We start from the raw sequence: 19,340 nt of genomic DNA, 5'->3' as shown, positions 1-19,340 counted from the left end.
AGAACCAGTATAGGGTGGAGGGGTAATGCGAGCTATTAAGTTGCTTATGTTGATTCATAATTACATTTTTTAAAACCATTTCTGATCACACAATGCATTTTTAGTGCACTGTATATCACACAGTGTGCAAGTCAAACCAACAGAGGTAACACAAAATAAGCAAAAAACTTGCCAGCCCAAACTCTGACAGTATTACTGATATAATTTACAAAAGCAGATTTTAAAAATGTGTTTACAAAATCTGTAGGGGTTGTGGTGGCTTTCCACTGTGACTTGAAGTGATCTTTTACAGGATGCATGTAGGGCTAAAGCAGTCCGTTGAGACAGGACTGTCATAGTTACCAGCCCTGCAAGGTTCACAGGGTGTCATCGGACTGGTCAGATCTTGTCTGTTCCGAATAGAAGTGCTGTGATTGGTGATTAAATGAAGTGCAGTGTACAGAGATAATTAAAAATGATAGTAAAATACCTTCTTGTCAACTCTATTGTGTCAGTGATTGTATTATTCAATCGTAGTTTAGCAACAAATGTTTAAGTTGCAAATAATTACATTTTGGTGATTTTTTTATCTCAAGATATTTGCATTTTTAATTAGATTATTTTAATTTGTTTATAAAAAAACATGAATGCAGCATTTTTTGTTGTTTGTGCTTAGCTTTTTAAGGGGAATAATACTTAACAATGTCTCTATCAAAGAATTAAGAAATTTCCATGTGGTAGTCCTCACAGGTGGCGCAGTGGTAGTGCTGCTGCTTTGCAGTAAGGAGACTGTGGAGGATTGTGGGTTCGCTTCCTGGTTCCTCCCTGTGTGGATAGTGCTTTGCATACTGAGAAAAGCGCTATATAAATGTAATGAATTATTATTATTAGTTATCATGATATCACCAGGATAGTTTTTCAGACAGTGAGCTTTGCTATCTCTATAGGCCTTGTTGTTTAGTTGTTCATCTTTTAGTTTTGACTCCAGGCTTTAAATGACCATGTGTTTGCCTAGTGACTTTTCAGCTTACCTTGATTGTCATCTACTATATAATCAAACTGTAATGTCTGTGTGTGTATATGTGTGTTCAGTACCTCAGAACAATCTGATAGGTCATTTTGACTTTGGTGGCTGAGTGGTAGGGATGACATGACACCAAGGGGTGTGACGTTCAGTATTCTGATTGTGACATTTGTTTTTTAAATCAATATCAATCATATAAAAAAAAAAAGAAAACTTACCAATGTTGGGTCGCTAGATGCTAATGAGGCACTACCTGAGTTGTCTTCAAAGACAGGAACTATTTGCAAGAATATGAATGATATTTTTACAGCTGGCAATGGGGGCTTGTCTACTATTGGTTATGGTCAAAAGATGGACAGGTGGTGAGTGACAGAATCTGAGAAGCAGGCTTTACTGGGCACAATTGAGAGAGGAAGAGCCAAGCAAGAGAGGCTGAGGCACACAAGGATTAAGAAGAAAGGCGTAGGAGGAATGCTGAGAGGTTGAGACACACACGGACAGAGGCAGACTGGCCATTAGGGCATTTGGGCAATGCCCATTGGGCCGTGGACTCTGGTCTGGTCATGGGCCGGCTGTTTCATGAAATAAATTTTATGTACTGGTTACTATTTGACATAAAAATTAATTTTCTAAACTACTAAACATTATCTGTCCGGTACTGTGATTTATATAGTCAAATATAATATACCGTATTACGGCATCAAGTTGTTTTTGTTGTCAGTATACAACGTTGCAGCGAAAAATGTGGTCAAATCTGCCTTTTGCCAAAATCTGTTTCGATACCGCTACATTTCAGTTAGCATATACATTATTGTAATTTATTTTATCTCATATCTAGTATTTAAATTCATCAGTACTAATAATTAGTTTAGAAATTGTATTATGCATTTTATTGTTCTCTAGTCGTCGACGTGAGTGATAATTAGTGGTTTTCAGCTGCAATTATTAGTATGATGAAATAAAGTTATAAAGCACAGGATAGGAATTTTTCATATTAGGACGGAACATTTATAGTTTATTGTTAAGTTAATGGAACATTTCAATCCTGTATCCTAGCCAAACTTGACACTAACAGTATTGTTGATGATGTGGCTGCTAAAAGCAGCGAACTGCGTAAGCTACTAGCCTACTAGGGTACTGGCACTTGGACATGACATTGACATTTGACATATACTCTAATAATGTGTAAGCCTTGTTACAAAATTTTTATTTTTCATTAAATTTTATTTCTAAGCATGTCGTCAAATTTTAAGTTGTGTCTAAACGACAATGTACAGATTAAGTTTGGCAACAGTTTAGATAGAGTTCATATTATAGATTCATAGCAAGTAGCGAGCCGCGTACTCATTACAAATTTTAAGAAAATTACGATGAATAATGGGCCAAGTGGGTCGACCTCATCACCTCACTCGTTGAAGGATGCCCGGGACGGTTTTGAGACCCAGTCTGCTCCTGCGCACAGATACCTAGGAGAGGCACAGGAGAAACGGTGCAGGTATACATAGGGAAAGAGTGGCTAAGATAAGCAAACATACTGAGATAAGGCTCTTGAACAGACATTAGAAAGGTCTCTCTCAGCCATTGTTTGCATGTGTCCAGCTATACAGTATGTGACTCTATTAAGAGTCAAGAAAAGAGAAGATGTGAAGATAGCTAGTGAGGAAAGTAATAGTGATACAAGAAACATAGTGTACCAGAGAGGTCCTACAGAGTTAGAAGTAGAACACGGGGTGTGTGGGGTAGGAGTTATAGTAGCTGTAGATTTTGGTGTCATTTGTGTTATAGTTGTACGTTGCAGTCTGATTAGTGTATTTGATAATATTGCTTAATATAGAATTATTTAAATTTCTATTATTTAAATTAAATACAGAATTATTTAAATTTCTATTATTTAAATTAAACATTTTAAATTTGTTATTAACTAAACTTTTTTTTTAGTAAGTATACATGTTAATCCTTTAAAAACTTAATTATACTTACAACAATTATCAGTTTAATATTTTTTACATGTTTCAATCACATCATATCAAATCCATCCATTTTCCAACACGCTGAATCTGAACACAGGGTCACGGGGGTCTGCTGGAGCCAATCCCAGCCAACACAGGGCACAAGGCAGGAACCAATCCTGGGCAGGGTGCCAACCCACCGCAGGACACATCCACACACCCACTAGGACCAATTTAGGATTGCCAATCCACCTAACCTGCATGTCTTTGGACTGTGGGAGGAAACCCACGCAGACACGGGGAGAACATGCAAACTCCACGCAGGGAGGACCTGGGAATCGAACCCAGGTCTCCTAACTGCGAGGCAGCAGCGCTACCACTGCACCACCGTGCCATCCCTTAATATCAAATATTTTTACTTTTATTCAATAACTGTCTTTGACAGGTAAGAATGAACAAAATAAAGGTGTCTTTATTTAAAACTAGCAAAATACCCGTGCTTCGCAGCGGAGAAGTAGTGTGTTAAAGAGGTTATGAAAAAGTAAAGGAAACATTTTAAAAATAACGTAACATGATTGTCAATGTAATTGTGTTGTCATTGTTATGAGTGTTGCTGTCATATATATATACATATACACATACACACACACATATACAGATATATTATATATACATATACACATATATTTTTTATATATATATTTTTTATATATATTTTTTTTATATATATATATATACACACACATACATACATACATACATACATACATACATATACACACATAGATGCACTTACAATAACATAGAAATCAATATAAACAACATTAACATCATTATCATATGAGAATATGAAGTAATATATAAGAAGCACATTTCATATAAATATAAATTATTAAACAGTAAAATCTTCTATAATTTGCTACCGTGGCTTTTCGTTGGTCTGTCCAGGATATTAAATCACCTGTAGCTTGCAAACCGTTTCACCTATTGACTTGAAATCTGGTACACATATAATACGTCACGTCTGCTATCCGCTTTATGGGTGATGATTGTATTACTCTTTTTATGTTTATTTTATTTTAGAATCAACTCCTATCTGCGCACACCAGGGCGGCCGTGGGCAGATGCGTATGGTGTATTCACTCCATGTTATTGTGCATTGCGCTGTCACTGGTATTTTGATAAAAGAATTTGAACAATATATAAGAAGCGTATAAATTATTAAACAGTAAAACATTAACATTTAAGAAGTAAAGTTACATTGAGTACTACTGCAGTGCCTTCGGGTATGCCTCATTTTTTGTTTGCCCATTACATGCTTAAATGTATACATTTTTTGGTGTACCTACCCGAGAACATGCGACATATAACCAAGCGTGGGAGAAGCATGGATTTTAAACACACGTTGAGTTCATCTGCTGGTCTCCCTCGTGGAATAACTGGTAATGTTTGACTAAAATGTACAGCGAGTAAAACGACATTACCTCCTATTTTTTTTTTTACGATCTCTGAGATCTTGCTTTTTTCGGTTCAAGGCTTCATAAGCTCTTTTATGTGCCATGGTGTACTTAATAAGTACTAATTATCCCAAACCATCATCTTTGAATGTTGCAAGACTTTCGCCTTGTATGTAGATCGGGGTAATTACATTCATTGCATTCCTAGTCTGAATCACAATCTGATTGTATGGGTGGTTACCTGGCACTGTAGGGTTGCCACCCGTCCTTTAAAATACGGAATCGTGCCGCGTTTGAGAATGAAATTGCGCGTCCCGTTTTGAATCAATACTGGACGGGATTTATCCCGTATTTTTTTTATCATTTTTTTTTTAAAGCAGCGTGTCATGCAAATCATCCCACACGCATTTTATGAAGATGCCTCCTTTCCTACTTTTGATTGGGTAATACTTGATGTCATTGTTAGTTTGATTGGTCTTTTTAACTGTCCAGTGAGGAGGGCGTGTCTTTTAAGTAGAGTCTGCAAAGTGTTGGCACTGAGATGTGGCGTCAGCGCCATAGTTGAAGCCCCTAACGTTGCGGTCAGCAAGTCGGCTAACATCCGCCATGTGCCGTCTTTCAGTTGCGAGAAGCAGATCATAGAATGGTTGAAACTGTTGCCCTTAACGTTGCGCCACGGCGTGTGGTTCGTTTATACCTCGTGTCTTCTCATTAAACTTTTATCTCGCGAATATGTTATTGCAATCCGCAGCAGGAGCGTTTCTATAAACTTAATTTAAACTTACGTTTTACACCGTGCTTTGTTTCCCTTATGAACATGCTTGCATGCTTCACTCGCTCCGTTCTCAATTGTTTAATTAATTTTTTGCTCTTCGCTGTTTCCGGCTGTTCCTCCATTTCCCCCTACTTCGTTCTTTTATCTCGCGAATATGTTATTGCAATCCTTAACGGGAGTGTTTCAATAAACTGATTGAAAATAGTTTTGCATTTACCTTTTTAGTAAAAGGCGAGCTTTTAAGCCTGAGAAATCACCCCGTAAATGCACACGTTTAATTGCACATGTGTTAATATGTATGGTTACACAGTATTAAAAGACAGTGAACAACGTCAGTTACCTTTGTTCCCGTGTTTGATAAAAGGTGAGCTTTTAAGCCTGAGAAATCACCCCGTAAATGCACACGTTTAATTGCACATGTGTTAATATGTATGCTTACACAGTATTAAAAGACAGTCAAAAATGAACGTCATTTACCTTCGTTCCCGCGTGTGACTCGTGCTGTAAATGTCTTCCTTGTTTTTAGTTCACGTGATTACGTAGGAGGCGTGATGACGCGATACGTGACTCCGCCTCCTCCATTACAGTGTATGGACAAAAAATATGTTCCAGTTATGACTATTACGCTTTGAATTTCGAAATGAAACCTGCCTAACTTTTGTAAGTAAGCTGTAAGGAATGAGCCTGCCAAATTTCAGCCTTCCACCTACACGGGAAGTTGGAGAATTAGTGATGAGTCAGTCAGTCAGTCAGTCAGTGAGTGAGTCAGTCAGTGAGGGCTTTGCCTTTTATTATTATAGATAATCATTTTCTATTTCACTGCTAATAAAGATGTTTCTGTGGTTAGTGTTGTAGTCTCTTGGCCCCTGGAACCTGTAGTAGGTTATATTACTGCCTGCTTAATATGTGTGCAGAGTTTTTATTTTCTTCCTATATGTGAATAATAATAATAATACATTTTATTTATATAGCTCCTTTTCCATGCTCAAGGCACTTCACAGAGTTTAAGATAGAATGGCAGGGTATAGAGTATATAGCATTGTACAAACCAGATAAATAAATAAAGCAGATTAAGACAGTAAATTCAGAGAAAAAAGCCTAACAGACAACATGATTGATGGTCTCGCACACACACACACACATACAGGTTACATGAACATCTTGACATAAAGGTAAACTGAGAGAAGGGTAGTAGTAAAGTCAAGTAGAGCTAAAAGCCTTCCTGAACAGATGAACTACTCCAGTGCCCTGCCACATCTCAAAGGCATGCATGTTAATTGGTGATGGACCTAGAAAATGAATAAATGAAATGAAATGTACCTTCAAATTGAAAGTTAGACTGGGTTAAGACCTTTTCCAAATAATCAATGATAAAAGAAATAAAGCCTACTATCATCATATATGTCATTTTATAAGGTAGTTTAGGATAAAGTCATTGTCAAATATGTTATAATTGTAATAATAAATGTGAAATGACATTTATCTGTCCATGCCAGATTTGAAGTGAATCAAAGAGTGATTTCTTATTTATTTATTCTCTAATCCAGGGAGATTAGGACTTGTTCCGGTACACACAGACAAGTGATTTTCAATGTTCCTCAGTCTGCAGGCGGTAGCAATTGATGTTTTATGTGTGTTCACTCAAAGGCCTCACAAGCCATAAGGCCTAGGAGCTGCTCCTTCTGGAAAACCCAGATGCGGCCCTCTCTGGCCTGTCATTTGCACGTATAAGGGCTACACCTGCACTTCTGATGAGCAACTGCCTGGCAGGGAGCAACACAAATAGCTTTTGCACCTTTCTTCATGACTTTGAGATCGACAGCAGTACCAGCTGGTTGTCACATTTCTCTAGGTTCATCTTCTTGCCGGTAATCTAACAGGAACAAATGATGGAGAAAAGCAAGATGCAGCCAGTAAACCTCATTAAACAAAATCATCAGATTTGCTCATCTTTTAGATGCTTAAATCTGTGAGTGTGAAATTTCATAGAAGTGTGGGGTTTTTCTGCATCATTGTTACCATAAGATTCATTTGAATCCTATAACCTTTTTGCATCCTTCACCATCATACCTAGTCACCATCCTACTGAATAAACACCACATTAAACAACAGGATTATTGTTATATTAAGTGTGGTTTTACATTAATATAGTAAGCAGACTGCAGAGCCCACAACGTATCGCAACAATTTACACAAAAGTACAAAATCTTTAGTTCTTACATACTGTAGTAGTAGGGTATACTTTGTTAGCCATAATGGATGCAATGAGAAGTCAAGCAAAATAACACCTTTTATTGGCTAACTAAAAAGATTACAATATGCAAGCTTTCGAGGCAGTACAGGCGTTTTGTTCAGGCTGCCTTGAAAGCTTGCATTTCTTAATCTTTTTATTTAGTTAATAAAACATGTAATTTTGCTTGTTCTTGCATACAAAAAGCATATGGCATAGGATGAAGAACACAAGAAAATCATAGCTGTTGTCCCTTTAGCTTTAGAGGAATGCATACTCTGTGTCCATGGTTCTTTGTATACAAAGAATATCTATCTGACTGACACCCACTAGCTGATGCCTGGCCTGGCGTAAATCTGTGCAAGGCAGGAACCAACTCCAGATGGGATGTCAATTCATCGTGGACTCATTCACAAGAATCCACTAACTCACTCAGACCAGGTCAGATTACAGTCACCAGTCCACCCGTCTATGGACTGTCATATAAAATATTTTTTTAAATAATTTTTAATGTCCTTAACAACTTGAAACACTTTTGTAAAATGTGATTCACATTAAGATAATAAAAATATTGTATTTTTGTTAAAACAATATAGGTTGAAAATGTTTTGATGACAAGAATCATAGAATCGAGGGAAATAAATTGTGGAAAGCCAAGGTCTAGCAGATCCAGATTTTTCCATCACTTTCTGTTACCCATCTAATACCACACCTTTACCATATAGGCAGCTCCATCCATCTCTCAGAGTGGGCTTTATTTGCTTTATGGGGCATCCTGCCACCAGACCCTCACTCGTGCACACAACCCAAACAACTCACTCTAGGAGTGGGTCCCAGTATCCCTGTTCAGGCTGAGATGTTTTTTTTCTCATCCAAACCATCCATGGGAGATATCCTTTGCGTATCCCTTTCTCCTAGGTTAATTTATTTGGAGTACAAGGTTCTTCACAATTTGACACTAAGTTTTGATGGGGTACACGTTGATTTATGTTATACGGTTATTTTTTTTTTTAATTGTTTATTTTTAATTTACCTTATATGAATACACATTTTTCATTTTGATGACACAGACCAACACTCTTCTCATTTCCTGGCTCAGTTTAAATTAACATTTCAATAAAACATCCTCTAGGCTGTGCTGTTGCATCACTTTACAAGAAGAAAGAGCGTAAATATTAGAAATAACATTGCTGTGGTTGTAATGAATGCCATGCACATTATGCCAGGTTAAAATCAAACTTTTGTTCTTGTATACTTAGATTGTATTGAAAATTATTTATAACCATTCAGGTTGGTGAGCATCTGTATAGCCAAAAAAATCAAAAGAATAAATTGTATTACAATACATTTTATTTCTTATACTGTCCATTTCCTAGTAAGTTAAGCCAATGCTTTAGATAGATAGATAGATAGATAGATAGATAGATAGATAGATAGATAGATAGATAGATAGATAGACAGATAGATAGATAGATACTTTATTAATCTTCAAGGGGAATTTTCATATACATATCAAAATAGATTATTTAGCTCTAGAAATCTTTATTCACCAGTCATTTTTCTTTATTGGTCAGGGCCTCATAAAGCAATAGGTGAGAACCAACCTTACACTCTTTAATACTTATTTATCGTATAATGGGCCAATTTAAACTCTCTGTTTAACCTGACATGCATGTCTCTAGGAAGACAAATGAAGGAAAGCCTCATAGATGAAGGAAACTGTGCAAACTTTACACAGACTGCACCCAGGCCAAGAACTGAACTATGGAAGTATGAGGCAGTACTGCTAAACAATGCACCACCATACAACACTGACATCTTTAAACTGGTTATACAGCAATACCTGTTCTCACGAATGCTTTCTTAGGTGACAAGCTAAATCGAAAGACTGTACCAAACTCATTTTATTTTATTTTTTTTACTTTATAGGATTGCAAATGGAAAATGTACATGGAGCTGGATGGGGATGAGGTGGCAATAGCATATATTAAGGATGTGAATTTTGTACCAAGCAGACCAGATATTGATGTCCTAAAAATGACTAAGGTATGGTACAAGCATTTTACACAAGTTTAATTCAAAATGGATGTAAAAGTGTTATGTAAAGCAGCTTAAACAGTGCAAGTATGAAAAATACAAGCTGGAGAATGAAAGAAAGAAAAGAAGCATTTTACTGTAAAATGGAACATACATTATGTATTTCTGCCACACTGTCTGGTTTTAGTGCACACATAGTTGCACATAGACCCTCTAATGTCCTCATTTCTAATCCTGTCCGTCACACCCAATGCAAATCTTAGCATCTTTAACTCTGGTACCTCCAGCTCTGTCTCCCACTTTCTGGTTAGTGCCACCGTCTCCAGCCCATATAACATAGCTGGTCTCACTGCCGTCCTGTAGACCTTCCCTTTCACTCTTGCTAATACCCGTCTGTCACAAATCACTCCTGACACTCTTCTCCACCCATTCTACCCTGCCTGCACTGTCTTTTTCACCTTTCTTCCACAATCCCTATTACTCTGTACTGTTGATCCCAAGTATTTAAACTCATCCACCTTCGCCAACTCTACTCCCTACATCCTCACAATTCCACTGACCTCCCTCTCATTCACACACATGTATTCTGTATTGTTCCTACTGACCTTTATTCCTCTCCTCTCTAGAGCACATCTCCACCTCTCCAGGGTCTCCTCAACCTGCTTCCTACTATCGCTACAGATCACAATGTCCTCAGCAAACATCATAGTCCAAGGGGACTTCTGTCTAATCTCGTCTGTCAACCTGTCCATCACTATTGCAAATAAGAAAGGGCTCAGAGCCGATCCCTGATGTAATCCCGTCTCCAACTTGAATGCATCCGTCACTCCTACCGCAGACCTCACTACTGTCACACTTCCCTTGTACATATCCTGTACAACTCTTACGTACTTCTCTGCCACTCCCAACTTCCTCATACAATACCATAGCTCCTTTCGAGGCACCCTGTCATATGCTTTCTCCAGGTCCACAAAGACGCAATGCAACTCCTTCTGGCCTTCTCTAAACTTCTCCATCAACATCCTCAGAGCAAACATCACATCTGTGGTGCTCTTTCTTGGCATGAAACCATACTGCTGCTCACTAATCATCACCTCACTTCTTAACCAAGCTTCCACTACTCTTTCCCATAACTTCATGCTGTGGCTCATCAGTTTTATTCCCCTGTAGTTACTGCAGTCCTGCATACCCCCCTTATTCTTAAATATCTGCACCAGTACACTTCTTCTCCACTCCTCAGGCATCCTCTCACTTTCCAAGATTCCATTAAACAATCTGCCATCTCTCCTAAACACCTCCATGCTTCCATTGGTATGTCATCTGGACCAGCGGCCTTTCCATTTTTCATCCTCTTCATAGCTGTCCTTACTTCCTCCTTGCTAATCTGTTGCATTTCCTGATTCACTATCTCCACATCATCCAACCTCTTCTCTCTCTCATTCTCTTCATTCATCAGCCTCTCAAAGTACTCTTTCCATCTGCTCAACACTCTCTCCTCGCTTGTGAGTACATTTCCATCTTTATCCTTTATCATCCTAACCTGCTGCACATCTTTCCCAGCTCGGTCCCTCTGTCTAGCCAATCGGTACAGCTCCTTTTCTCCCTCCTTAGTGTCCAACCTCTCATACAACTCATCATACGCCTTTTCTTTAGCCTTTGCCACCTCTCTCTTCACCTTGCGCCTTATCTCCTTGTACTCTTGTCTACTTTCTGCATCTCTCTATCCTACTTCTTCTATGCCATCCTCTTCCTCTGTGTACTCTCCTGTATTTTCTCATTCCACCACCAGGTTTCCTTTTCCTCCTTCCTCTTTCCAGATGTCACACCAAGCACCCTTCTTGCTGTCATCCTTACTACATCTGATGTAGTTTCCCAGCTTTCTTGTAACTCTTCACTGCCACCCAGTTCCTGTCTCACCTCCTCCCTAAACTCAACCTTGCAGTCTTCCTTTTTCAACTTCCACCATTTGATCCTTGGCTCTGCCCACACTCTCTTACACTTCTTGATCTCCAACATCATCCTACAGACCACCATCCTATGCTGCTTAACTACACTTTCCCCTGCCACCACTTTTCAGTCTTCAATCTCCTTCAGATCAACTCTTCTGCATAGGATGTAATCTACCTGTGTGCATCTTCCTCCACTCATATACATAACCCTATGTTCTTCCCTCTTCTTAAAATACGTATTCACCACAGCCATGTCCATCCTTTTGGCAAAATCCACTATCCTCTGACCTTCTTCATTCCTCTCCTTGACACCATATCTACCCATTACCTCCTCCTTCACCAACATGCCCATTGAAATCCGCTCCAATCACCACTTTCTGTCTCTTGGGTACACTGTTCATCACTTCATCCAACTCACTTCAAAAATCTTCTTTCTCATCCATTGCACACCCAACAACAGCAAAAATACAGTATCATACATAGAATACAACATATACTGTATATACAATATATACAGTTCATATACAAAAATATGTATTTATCAGACTTAGAGGTTGTTCAGTAACTTTATGACATGTGGATTCAAACACCCTCTAACTCTACTAGATAGATAGATAGATAGATAGATAGATAGATAGATAGATAGATAGATAGATAGATAGATAGATAGATAGATAGATAGATAGATAGATAGATAGATAGATAGATAGATAGATAGATAGATAGATAGATAGATAGATACTTTATTAATCCCAAGGGGAAATTCATACTAGTGTTAGTGTTAATGGTCCATAACAGGTGTTTGGAGGTTGTGTTGATTGAGGGGTTAATGAAATGAAGAAAGCTCAGTTGCAATAACATTCTACCTTATCCACCTTGTAAAATGTTTTGCAGTCCTGAACTGAACAGGTGTGATGCATCCAATGATTATGAATTCCACTGTGCACCTATGCAAATTGGTGAGCATAGATGGAGACATTTTTGCTGTCCGCAGACATCTAAGAAAGTAAAGAATTTGATGAGCCTTCTTCATTATAGCTGAGATGAGTTATTTCCTCTTCAAGTCATCTCTGACGGTCAGTCAAAATAATCTGAAGCTGCTGACCCTCTCCTTAGAATCTCCATTAGTGCAGATGGGAGTGTGGTCTTCCTTCTTCTTACTAAAATGTGTGACCAGCTACTAGGAATTTCTGACATTTATGGAGAGATTATTGTCCCAGAACTGGTGACAGAAAGCAAACCTCTTTAAGCCATCTCATCATTGTTGGTGGGCATGCCTGTTGTGGTGGTGATATCAACAAAGTTAATGACAGAATTGGACCTTTGTTTGTTGGATCACAGTCATAGGTATAGAATGAGTATAGTAAGGGGATCAGTGGTAGAAATGATTTTGTCAATCTGCTGGGGTCTGCCAAATTGAAAGTCTGGAGTTCCAAGTCTAGGAGTTTGGTGGTCAGCTTAAAAAGAGACAACAATGTCAAGTGCTGAGGTGTAGTCTAAGAAATTAACTCTGGCATAGCTTTTTTTATCCATTTGTGCCAGAATGGTATGATGTGAAAGGGATATGGCATCCCCTGCGGACAAAGTGTGACAGTATGCAAACTAGAGGGTGCTCATGCTATCTGGAATATTCTACTTAATGTGTCCCAGCAGTCTGTAAAAAGCATTTCTTCGTAATGGAGTGAGTGTATTCATTGAGACTGTCTGTTTTTGCTTTATGTGGTCTTTTTGAAGCAGATGGAGATCATATGGTATTTCCATGTAGATGTTGATTTTTTTCAAATACTCCTTGGGTCATTGACATAAACCAAGAAGGATGAATCAGATGGTGCGAAAGACAATCAGTTGAAACACAGCTTGTTCAAACTGGGTGTAAAAAGCATTAAGTTTATCCAGGACAGAAAATGCAGACGTGATTGCATTAGGCAGTAGTTTGCCATCTGTAAGCATACGCAAATCATGCCACATTTTACTTGAATCATGACTGTTGCTATACTCAGTGTCCAGCTTATACGTGTTCTGAGTTTAGCAGCTTATCAGGATTTGTACTTGTATTTCTTGTATGCTTTCCACATCACTGATGTGAAATGTATTGCTGCAAGGCTACAGTGAACTTTTGATTTCACTGATGATCCACAGTTTCTTACTAGGAAATAAACAGATTGTTTTTGTAGGCATACAGCTATTCACATATTTTTGATGAATCTTATTACAATAGTTGTTTACTCATCCAAGTCTGATGACTAAGTTCTAAACTTAACTAATTGGGCAGGAGGAGGAGTATAAAAACCTCATCAAGGACTTTGTTAAATGGTGCGACTTAAACCACCTACAACTGAACACCAGCAAAACCAAGGAACTGGTGGTGGATTTTAGGGGACCCAGGCCCCTCATGGACCCCGTGATCATCAGAGGTGACTGTGTGCAGATGGTGCAGACCTATAAATACCTGGGAGTGCAGCTGGACGATAAATTGGACTGGACTGCCAATACTGATTCTCTGTGCAAGAAAGGACAGAGCCGCCTGTACTTCCTTAGAAGACTGGCATCCTTCAACATCTGCAGTAAGATGCTGCAGATGTTCTATCAGACAGTTGTGGCGAGCGCCCTCTTCTACGCAGTGGTGTGCTGGGGAGGCAGCATTAAGAAGAAGGACGCCTCACGTCTGGACAAACTGGTGAGGAAGGCAGGCTCTATTGTTGGCATGGAGCTGGACGGTTTGACATCCGTAGCAGAGCAACGGGCACTCAAGAGGCTCCTATCAATTATGGAGAATCCACTGCATCCATTAGATAATGTCATCTCCAGACAGAGGAGCAGTTTCAGCGACAGACTGCTGTCACTGTCCTGCTCCACTGACAGACTGAGACGATCATTCCTCCCCCAAACTATGCGACTCTTCAATTCCACCAGTGGGGGTAAACGTTGAACATTATTCAAGTTATTGTCTGTTTTTTACCTGCATTTTTTATTACTCTTTAATTTAATATTTTTTGCTGCTGGAGTATGTGAATTTCCCCCTGGGATTAATAAAGTATCTATCTATCTATCTATCTATCTATCTATCTATCTATCTATCTATCTATCTATCTATCTATCTATCTATCTATCTATCTATCTATCTATCTATCTATCTATCTATCTATCTATCTAATTGCTCAAAGTGTATCTTTTCATATCCCATAATAATGTTATTTAAATTGTCCAGTGCAGTGATATCATTGGCTTGCAGAGGGGTGTGATAAAAAAACATTAATAACTCCCTTAGAAAGGTAAAAAAAGGCAAACTTAATTATTAAATTCTCTGGATTAGGTGAGCAGTTTTTTTTAAACCATCTCTAAATTTGTCTAGTTTGTTATCCATTGGCTGAATATTGGGTAGAAAATTGCTAGGTTGAATATGTTGGTTACTGCAGATTTTCTCCTCACCTCAGCACCACCCTATAACCCAGTTTCCAATGTCTCTTTGTCTGACTTTTCTAGGATGAATCATGCTGGTTTTATAATATAGGTGATGATAGCTACTCCATATTTATAGAGCTAAAAGTGGCATTCTGAATTCACACATCAAAGTGTAAAAGTCAGAAATGGTCATATAAAGCCCAGTGTCTGACAAACAAGGTCACACTTTCCGCTACGTAATAGTACCAGAAGATTTATAGCTGAAATGTTTGGCACTCTAATTTGGATCATAAATACGATTGCTTACCTTCATTTGTGTTCTCATGATATTTTCTTCAATGATCCATCTTTTACAGCCTGCCTAGCACATGACTGTGCCATGGAGGGATGATAAAATACCATAGTAAGACTACCCTCACTTTGCTGCCCATGTACTAAACCATATTGGAGAGTTAATTGGTTTCTTAACACCCTCTGTTTTGCAGCCTCCTTTTGTTATGGACAAGTGGATTGTTGGAATTCAAGAAAATGAGACTGTTGAATGTATTGTGAATTATGAGGTAAGCTTTTAAGTGGCTACTAAAATGGCAGACTGGGTTGACTACAATGCATTGCTGGTGCCTTAATCACAGTGTTAGCTGATGTTTCATTCAGACTGAATGCTAAAACAGAACATTTTTCAACTTGGTTGGCAAAAGAAATCTTTTTATGTTTCGTTACATGTCACACTGAATCCAAATCTACACTTAAAAGTCTAAATAGCTACAAATGTATTGATAGAATACAAACTGGTGGCCAGAACAGAAGGACATAAGGGTTGGCTGACTAGACAAAGAAATAACTTTGTGTCCATCCGGGCTAATCTGTTGCTTGGACCAGCAGAAGCTGGAAGTTGGGAACAATCCCATTCCCCATATGACAGGTGGCGGTGGTCCTTGTGTGGCAGCCCAGTCAGAACACCTGCAGGGGTGCTTGGGAGTTGGAGTCCGGAACTGTAACCCTGGGTTTCTGTATGGCCCAGAATTGCTTCCAGGAAGACAAAGCATGGCACAGGAAGCATTCCTGGGTTGAAAAGAAGCCCGCCTCCTCACATTGGAGTCGGGAGGCAGCTAGCAACACTCAAAGGAGAAGCAGAAAAAGAGAAGAGAGAGAGAGACCCTTATTTCGTTTAATTCTGATTGGTCTATTATTGCACATTCAGTGACCTGTTTATAATAAATTACTTTATTTTTAAGCAGGATTTTGTAGAGTACTATTGTGTCTGAGGTTTGGGGCTCAGGGGTACTCTGTGTGGTCACAGTAGTTAACTTAAACTATGAATAGAATTTATTCTATTCATTACTATTATCAATAATCAAGTTGTTAGTAATGCTTACTGAGAGAGCTGGAAAGGTGAGTTTGATTACTAGTGCAGTCACCTTCTGTATTGAGTGTTGGAAGGACAAAACTGGGTGGGACATAAAAGCGCTGGTAAACATGTCCCATCAAAAGAGTGCCACGACAAATATGTGGAGCAAAAAATGTGCACAGCTAGCAAAGAGGCACCGCAGTGTGCATTTTACAGTGCTACAAATATAACATACATAATAAAACAGATAATGGGAGTAGAAAAAACAAATACAATTAGAGAGGCAACTCAACGCCCTGCAAATTAAAGATTAATTGTACTGCACAATATATAGTGCCACATTATGTGCAACCACTTGAAGTCTAAAAATGGCATCCATCCATGTCACAATTAACTTTTGCAGGTGATGGTTAAATATGTTAATTTAGTCAAAATTATGGTAAAGTCACTGAGATGAGAAAGACTTGGGCAGGTAAACACCATGTAAACTGACTACTTCTCAATTGCCAATAATGTTCAGGTTAGGTTAACAGATTCTGTGTGTGTGGAACTGCCAGTCCATCTAGTGTTCATTTTTATCTGGTACCTGATGCTACCCAGATAACCTGTAGCCCCATCAAGGACCTTATGATGGATTGAGCAGGTGCCCAGAGTAAATAGTTACAGTAGATAGTTTAATGTCCGATGTTTGAAGTGTGACTTCATGTAATGTCTTCTTAAATAACAGAGTACCACAGGAGTATATTTAGGGTCTTAGCTGCTTTGCTCACTATTTAGGTCAGTGATATGTATAAATGTATTGATGATATAACCAAAAATATTAATGTCACATGACACTATCATTTATAGCACTGCACTTTAGCTAGATATACTGTAACATTTTGGAAGACACAGTTTTGTTTGTCATCTTTCAGTGTACCTTTTTCAAGTGAAGTTTGTTTTTACAGTAAATGTACAAAGAAACTAAGTTAAAGAAATTTCACAATTAAGACATAAACTGTTATGTATGCCTTAGCTTGCAGTACAGTAAAATAAGCTAACTGAGCATGGTGACAATGTCTGTGTATTTAGGATTCTGTCTCAATATATCTCTGTCCTTCAGTCTAGATATTGAAAACTAAGTACAAAATTGAAACTGAAGCCAGGTTTCTTTATTTGCTATGGTTGGTGGTAATGGATGCTTGTAGACAACTTATTTTTTGTTTCTTTTTTACAAGAAAACCTATTGCAGTGACATTTCTGCCAATATTTCTATTCCCAAGAGTGCCCTTGACAACATTACTCACTCTTGATCATGCTACTTTCAGATTTGTGAATAATTTAAGATCTTTTACACTTGTTCAGTTATCCATGTTTGTCAGAGTGGAGATAAGCAGAGGCAGATTCAGCATACTTAAGCATCTTGCTTATTCCCTAACTAACTGTATTGCATAGATGATTGAAATTTATTTTACATCCAATCTCAAATTTCCCCTCCCCTTTATTAGTTTTATAAGAATACATAACAGCAAGTATGTTACTGAACATATACATGACTATAGTAGATCATATCATATTCAAATTCAGTTTCAATACCATCCTCAAACCATGTAGTGAACTTTGAAATTGAATAAGGGTAACAGCCCAGCATTCTTAATTCATCTTTAATAAGTTCTTACCCGATTCTACGGAGATTTTAGACAGTTCCTCAAATGGATTTTTTGTCTAATTTTAATTTGGACATTGCTTTCTCACTGTGTTATAATAAATGGACTGAGATTTTTCCAGCTGAATACAACAAGGTGACAAGGGAGCAATACTGTATATTGTTAGATATTTCAACCATTTTTCACTAAGGAATATTACCTCATCCAGTAATAGACGTGTTTTGAGAGTAATAGTGATTCCACAACTATAAGTCTGATACAGGGACATGCAAAAGTGTTCAATCCCCTTGAAAGTCATCATAATTTTTGCATGAAAAAAGATCTATACACATATTTATCCATTCTGTATTTTTAAACTCTTATGCTGTAGTAATACATTTCCAAAGTCAAAACAATTTTTTTGTAAATATTTAACTGAAGAAGAAAAACTCAAAATATTGTCTGAGAATGAGAGAGACCCATAACATGTGAGCAAAGCAAGTCCTTGGCCTTGGGTACATTTTAGATAACCTAAGACAAGATAAGTGCTTGGAGTGTACAAAATTTAGTTGAATTTAGTTTTAATGCCCTGTCTTTGTAGTTGTCCTTACACATTCTTACAATGGGACCAGAAAGTCATGATTATGTGTTATGTAATTGTTCTTAAAGACAATTTAGGATTCCTTTATTATTATTGTTTTGTTTGTTGTATTGTTAACATTACTTTTTTATGTTTTATTATGTTGTTCATTGTTTTACATTGTGTGGTAAATTTCTATATGCTGCTGCCTTAACTCCTAAAGCATTATATGTGTTAGTTATACATTATGTGGGTAAAGGAATACTCCAACCAAAAATTATTTTTCTTTATATGTTTTCTGTATATGTTACTTACCCCATGTACTTTGATGATGACCTAGAAAATAATTCCAATTTGATGTTTTCGTAGAGAAATGACATATTGAAGATTCAAAATCAACAAAACAGTGGTGACCTGTTCTGAACAACAACATGTAATTTGTGAAAAACATCCATGCAAAAAAAAAACATACAATTCTCACATATCTCGTGTCACATAATTCACATGTTACTTTCTGGAAACTCTGCTTTGAATGTCAAAAAGAAAGACATAATTTCCATAATACTGTATGTTTAAATTGACAATCCACCTCTCTTCCTCATTCATTGGTCAAGTATCCTGTCTTCAATAAAAATGCGCAGAATTGTGCGAATTACATTTTTTCTGCTGACATCTAACACAGATTTTTTTAGGAAGTAACTCTCAATAATATTTTAACAAAATATGAACACATTTTATACAGTATGTGGATTATGCAACACAAGTTTATTGAGAATTTTTTTCTTTTTCCCATTGATGTTGTCCAGAGTCGGTCACTGTTGGGTCCTGATCAATTTGAATCTTTTTTTTGTCTTTTCTCCACGAAAACATGAGATAAAATATTTTTCTCAGCCACCACTACAAAGTATACGGGTTAAATAACATATAAAAATATCATTTTTTGGATGGAGTATTCTTTTAATATACCAGAAGGACAGTTGAGAGT

At 37.6% G+C, this 19,340-nt stretch overlaps 1 protein-coding gene across 1 annotated transcript in view; it reads left to right on the top strand.

The window, feature by feature from the left end:
• The window catches only part of map3k20a (mitogen-activated protein kinase kinase kinase 20a), a 221,435-nt gene that overhangs the window by 183,254 nt on the left and 18,841 nt on the right, over nucleotides 1-19,340 (top strand). The window contains exons 17-18 of the mRNA XM_028806282.2: nucleotides 9,344-9,460; nucleotides 15,288-15,362. Of these exons, the coding sequence (XP_028662115.1) occupies nucleotides 9,344-9,460; nucleotides 15,288-15,362 (192 nt within the window). The remainder of the gene's footprint in view (nucleotides 1-9,343; nucleotides 9,461-15,287; nucleotides 15,363-19,340) is intronic.

Source organism: Erpetoichthys calabaricus, chromosome 8 (genome assembly GCF_900747795.2).
Source record: "Erpetoichthys calabaricus chromosome 8, fErpCal1.3, whole genome shotgun sequence".
Taxonomy (NCBI): domain Eukaryota; kingdom Metazoa; phylum Chordata; class Cladistia; order Polypteriformes; family Polypteridae; genus Erpetoichthys; species Erpetoichthys calabaricus.
Note: the sequence above shows the minus strand (reverse complement) of the source record. Positions and strands in the feature narration are given on the sequence as shown.